General features: G+C 42.0%; 1 protein-coding gene across 1 annotated transcript; it reads left to right on the top strand.

Moving 5' to 3' along the window:
• Positions 1–227: 227 nt before the first annotated feature.
• EAH_00059430 (Serine/threonine-protein phosphatase , related) lies at positions 228–6,296 on the top strand (the record flags this gene model as incomplete). Its single annotated transcript, XM_013397173.1, has 13 exons — positions 228–372; positions 883–946; positions 1,598–1,650; positions 1,906–2,234; positions 2,368–2,436; positions 2,670–2,903; positions 3,255–3,312; positions 3,863–4,110; positions 4,326–4,619; positions 4,958–5,127; positions 5,481–5,548; positions 5,736–5,853; positions 6,212–6,296. 13 exons carry the CDS (start codon positions 228–230, stop codon positions 6,294–6,296), a joined length of 1,935 nt encoding a protein of 644 aa, XP_013252627.1.
• Between the last annotated feature and the right edge of the window lie 217 nt (positions 6,297–6,513).

The raw sequence follows: 6,513 nt of genomic DNA, 5'->3' as shown, positions 1-6,513 counted from the left end.
ATATACATCTATATATACATCTATATATATATATATATGTATTTATATATATTTATCTTCTGTACATCCCTACATTCATATATTAATATATATACACATATATATATATATATAAACATATATATAAACAAATATATATATATATATATATAAACAGATAAACATTATAAATTGTATGATATAAAGGCAATGTTTGTCAGGTATGTCGGGAGGGCCCAGCGAGCGGCATGTTGGTGATATTCGGAGGGCGGGACATTTGCAGCAAAAGTTTAGCGGACGCCTGGGGTTTGAGGCAGCACAGAGACGGCCGCTGGGACTGGGTAGAGGCTCCAGCTAAGAAGCAGGCTTTACCTGAGCCGCGGTTTCAACATTGTATGCTTTTTTTCTGATACTTTTCTGGCCTTTCTTTACACACATTGTCATCTTAAGTCGCAGAATATTGCAGTTCGTATATTCTGCTGTTTTTGCTGTTTTTTCTGATCTTTTTTTTGATATATTTATACCCTATACACTCTAAACCCTAAACCCTAAACCCTAAACCCTATATATACACTTACACAACATGGGTTTCAATATTGTATCTCTCTTTATGCTTACCTTCTTACTCGTATCAAATAATAATAATAATTAATTAATCAATAATAAATAGTAAATAATAAATAATAATATATAATCGTTTTATATATTATAATACTTTTATTATTTTATTAAATATATATAACGCGTAAATAAACAAATATAACAAAACATCACTTAAGAATAAATAATAATCAACAGCAATGAAGATTGATAAAGAACAATGAACAAGAAGAGCAGAAATTGGGATTAGGGTTTAGGGTTTAGGGTTTAGGGTTTAGGGTTTTGGGCTTGGGGGTGTTGCAGCTGTTGTCTTCTTGGACTCGAAGATGGTTGTCATCGGCGGCAGAACGGATGGAGACTGCTCAAAGTATGCGTCACTGCAGCAGCAGCAGCAGCAACAACATCAGCAGCAGCAGCAACATCTGCAGCAGCCGCAGCAGCAACATCTGCAGCAGCAGCTGCTGCTGCTGCAGATGTTGCCGCTGCTGCTGCTGTGGATGCTGCTGCTGGTGGAGCTGAGGCTGCTGCTGCAGCTGCCGCAGTGCTGGTAGCAACAGCAGCAGCAGCACCGCGAGCAGCAGCAGCGACCGCAGTAGTGGCGCCAGCAGCAGCAGCAACAGCAGCAGCAGCAGCAGCAGCAATCAATATGCATTTTATTTGCCTTCAGGCCTCTCTCTACTGCGGTGTATGATACGGAGACTGTGGAGTGGAGACTGCTACCAAGCATGGGGAGAGTACGTCTGCTGCTGCTGCTGCTGCTGCTGCTGCTTCTGTCTATCTGCTGCTGCTGCTGGTGCTTTAGTGCGTGTCGTTTTGCGGGTATGTAGCGTGCTCCGTTTCGTGCTGCTGCTGTTGCTGCTCCTGTCATTGCTGCTGCTTCTTTCATGGACTGGCCTCATGGGCTACTGCTGCTTTTGCTGCTGCTGCTGCTGCTTCTGCTGCTGCCGCTGCTGCTGCTGCAGTTCCGTCACAGCAGCTGGGCTCTGCGTAATACGATTTTTACATTTGGCGGCTTCAGCCACTCAACGCAGCAGCACCCCACAGCTGAGCTTCTCTTCATGGATTGCTCTCGTGAGTTGCTGCTGCTGCTGCTGCTGCAGCTTCTGCTGCTTGTGCTTCTACTGCTGCAGCATCTGCTGCCGCAGCATCTGCTGCTGCTACTGCTGTATGAAACGACTTGTGGTTCGATGCTGCCTTTTGCTGCTGCCCTCTGCTCACTGGGTCGTGCATGGACTGTTGCTGCTCCATTTGCTGCTTGTGCCGCTGCTGCTGCTGCTGCTGCTGCTGCTTGTGCTGCTGCTGCTGCTGCTGCTGCTGTCTCCTCAGAAATCCCCTGCTTTTATAGTGAAGTTGAGCGGGAAGAGCAGAGAGCGAAGGCCGCGCTGCAGAGACAGCAGGCGTTAGCCATCACAGCAGCAGCGCAGCAGCAGCAGCAAGTGCAGCAACAGCAGCAAGTGCCGCAGCAGCAAGTGCAGCAGCAGCGCGGCCTTGGAGGCCGCGCACTGCCATCGCAGCAGGCCGCAGCTACAGCAGCAGCAGGGCAAGCTGCTGGCGTTGCACAGCAGCAGCAGCAGCAGCAATATCCGCTGCAGGGCTCTATGACGTTCTCTAGGCAATCAACGGGTCTCTCCCGCCAAGGCAGCAGAGCAGCTGATGTGTGTCTCATCATATGTTGCTGCTGCTGCTGCTGCTGGGTCTCTGCCTCTGCTGGTGTTGCTGCTGCTGCTTACGTTGCTGCTGCTGTTGCTCCATGCTGCTGCTGCTGCTGCTGCGGTGTATTGGCTGCAGATTCGTCTGGCATCGCATGCAGCAGTTGTGCAGGAGCAACGAGGAGACTTCTCCGCTCTTGTTAGACGGGTAATGCCTTGCTGCTGCTGCTGCTGCTGCTGCTGCTGCTGCTGTGTGGCTGTTCCTGGGTTGGCGCTAGTCGTGCTGCTGCGCTGCTGCTGAATTGTCGCTGCTGCGGTTTTCCTTGTTGTTCTTGCTGCTGCTGCTGCTGCGATTACTGCTTGGGTGTTCTGTGCTATGCTCCTACCACTGCTGCTGCACTTGTTGCATTTGCTGCTGCTGCTGTTGCTGCTTGTGTATAGATATCGATAGACCGTTTGGAGGAGGAGGGTAGGAAGATAAACAAGGCTTGCTGCAGCAGCAGCAGCAGCGGGGGCCCGTTCTCTCCTGCTGCAGCACGAGCAGCAGCACTTGCTGATCGGGTGGTGAAGCTGCTGCTGCGCCCGCTGCTGACGCAGCAGCAGCTGATGACTCTCTTCGAACCGGATGCACCCTTCTGCATTCCTTGGGCAGATGTTAATGAACTCTGTCGCCTGGTACTGCTGCTGCTGCTGCTGCTCTTGCTGCTGCTGCTGCTCTTGCTGCTGCTCGTGCTGCAGCTGCTGTTGCTGCTCTTGCTGCTGTTGCTGTTCTTGTTGCTGCTGGTGGTGCTTCTTGCTGGCGCAGCTGTTGGTGCTGTTACTCCGTCTGCTGCTTCGACTTCCTGCTGCTGTTGCTGCTGCGGCTGCTTTCGTTATTACTTCCTTTGGCCGTCCTGTGGCTGCTGGTAGAAAGGTTGCCGCATCTGCTGCTGCTGCTGCTGCTGCTGCTGTTTCTCCTTAAGGTTTTCATGAGACACCCGAAGTAAAGCACATTTTTCTACTAGGGTTTAGGGTTTCTGCGTGCAGGTGACGGAGATCTTCAAGGAGGAGGAGATGGTTCTTAACTTGCGGGCTCCTATAAAGGGTGTGTCTATATATCAATGCATAAACCCTAAACCCTAGGGCTTATGGTTTAGGGTTTAGGGTTTAGGGTTTATGCATTGACTGGAGAAATGCGTGCATTGGAGATGGCGTTTATTAGGATGTAGTGTTGTTTAGGGTTTAGGGTTTGGGGGTTTAGGGTTTAGGGTTTAGGGTTTAGGGTTTAGGGCTGTTTATTAGGGTTTATGAGTGTGTATTAGGGTTTACTAAACTTTTTAAGGGTTTACGATTGCTTATAATGATATATTTATTTATTATTCTTCTTTATTATATTTTATAGTCGTTGAACATTTCTATTAAAAAAGATATATCCCCTTTAATACGTGTTTAGGGTTTAAGGTTATATACATATATATATATATATATACGTATAATTATATATATACATATAATTATATATATAATTATATATATATTTATATACATATATATATATAATTATATATACATATATATATAATTATATATACATATAATTATATATATATATATATACATATATATAATTTTTTGTGTTTTGTTTGTTGCTGCAGTGTATGGGGACATCCACGGTCAGTACTTGGATTTGATGCGTCTATTTCATTTATATAAAATGCCTGTAGAAGAAGAAGAAGCAGAAAAATATGCAAGTAGAGATTTAGAAGGAGCAGGTGCAGCAGCAGCAGCAGCAGCAGCAAATCTCTGCGGAGACATCGACTGCACCGACTATCTCTTTCTCGGCGATTATGTAGACAGAGGGAGCCATTCACTCGAGACAATCTGTCTCCTCTTTGCACTCAAAGTAATCCTTTAATATCATTACTTTAGCTTATTTAGGGTTTAGGGTTTAGGGTTTAGGGTTTTAAAGTTCATCAGGTTCAGGGTTAACGTTTTAGGGTGAGGTTTTAGGGTTATTTAGACTTATTTAGAGTTATTTAGTGCTCAGGGATTAGGGTTTAGGGTTTTGGGGTTTAGGGTTTAGGGTTTAGGGTTTAGGGTTTAGGGTTTTGTGTGTAGGTGAAGTACCGTCATCAATTGCATTTAATAAGGGGTAATCATGAAGACCCGGGTATAAACTCATTATATGGTTTTCAGGACGAGTGCAAGCGAAGATTAAGAGAAGATCCGTTAGATATATCTTCATGCTGGAGTGCATTTAATATTGCGTTTGAGTATATGCCTGTTGCTGCGGTTATCGATAACTGTATTTTATGTATACACGGAGGCATCGGCGGCTCTATTCATTCTTTAGACCAATTGCATGCGCTGCCTCGGCCTCTTAAAGTCGCTCAGATACCTCAAACTCCACAGGTAATTAATTAATTAATTAATTAATTAATTAATTATTTATTTATTTATTTATTTATTTATTTATTTAGTTGGCTAATTGTTTAATTTGTTGAATGAATGTAATAATGCATTAAAGAAATAATTAATTAATTAATTAATTAACTAATTAATTAATTAACTAATTAATTAACTAATTAACTAGTTAACTAATTATTTAATTGACTAATAGAATTAACTAATTAACTAGTTAACTAATTAATTAATTAATTAACTAATGAACTAATTAACTAATGAATTAATAGAATTAACTAACAAATAAATAAATAAATAAATAAATAAATACGAGGTGTATTATTTAGGAGCAACAAGTAACAGATTTACTATGGTCGGACCCAAGTGACTCGGACTCGGTGTTGGGCGTTGGGCCCAACGAAGTAAGGGACCCTGATGGGTCGGGGCGCATAGCGAAGTTTGGTCCTGATAGAGTTATACAGTTTTTAAAAGATAATAACCTTGCTCTTATCATCAGGTAAACTCTTTTCTTCTCGTCTTCTCTTCTATTCTCCTTCTCTTATTTCTCTACATGATTCAGACATCTCTGCTCCCTTATATAGCTAGCTATATATATATATATATATATATGTAAATATTTAGGTAGCTAGCTGTGTAATTAGATAGATAGACAGCTAGCCAGCCCTTATATATATATATATATGTATATATATATATATATAAATGTATATATATATATATATGTCGGTGAACATCTTGATAAGTAGACTCTACCGAGCTAGGTAGGTGCATACGGATTATAGGGTGTATAGGGATTCTAGGGTTTAGGGTTTAGGGTTTAGGGTTTAGGGTTTGTGTTGTTTGTTGCAGGGCTCATGAGTGCGTCATGGATGGTTTTGAGCGGTTTGCTGGGGGCAAGCTGATAACTCTTTTTTCGGGTACTCCAAACCCTAAACCCTAAACCCTAAACCCTAAACCCTAAACCCTAACGTTTTGTTGCTAATAAAATATCCCCCCTGATTCCCTGCTGTTTGTTTTTTTTCTGATGGACTTGTGTATAGAGAAGGTTGGGGTGTATAGGCAGCTATTGCATGCGTTTGTTTTGAGGTGTATATGTTCGTGCAGCTACGAACTACTGCAATCATCATCAGAATGCCGGCGCTCTTTTATATATCCGCAGAGACTTAACAATTATTCCGAAGTTAATTTACCCTGCGAATGCGATGGCTCAGTACATAACCTGGTTAGTACAGAAAATCTATTGTTTGTTTGTTTGTTTGTTTGTTTGTTTGTTTGTTTGTTTGTTTGTTTGTTTGTTTGTTTGTTTATTTGTTTATTTGTTTATTTGTTTGATTGTTTGTTTGTTTGTTTGTTTGTTTGTTTGTTTGTATAAATAAATATATATATATATATATATATTTATTTATTTATTTACGTATAGATATGTATATATATTTATTATATATATTTATAGTTTTATGCTTTTATCCTTTTATATTTATATATTTGTACAGTTGTACATTTATAAAGGTGTTTATATTTACCGCTCGGAGCTGCTCCTTTTGCTGCTGTTGCTGCTGCTGCTGCTGCTGCTGCTGCAGGGATGAGAGGATGACAGAGCTGCGACCCCCGACGCCTCCGCGGGCCCCACCGCGCATGCGGGAGCAGCAAGACTTTGATTCGTAGTAAGGTGTACGTACACCGCAGTGCTGCTTTCATTTCTGCTGCTTTAAGCAGCCAAACAAACAAACAATGGTCCGCATGCATGCATATTATAATGCTTGCATGCATATTGCATGCATGCGTGCATGCATGCGTATGTTTGCTTGTTCTTTCATCTGTCGGCTTCAATGCATATAATATATATATATATATATATATATATATATTTACATATATATAA

This window comes from Eimeria acervulina, genomic scaffold (genome assembly GCF_000499425.1).
Source record: "Eimeria acervulina Houghton genomic scaffold, Eah_scaff1406, whole genome shotgun sequence".
Lineage (NCBI taxonomy): Eukaryota > Apicomplexa > Conoidasida > Eucoccidiorida > Eimeriidae > Eimeria > Eimeria acervulina.
Note: the sequence above shows the minus strand (reverse complement) of the source record. Positions and strands in the feature narration are given on the sequence as shown.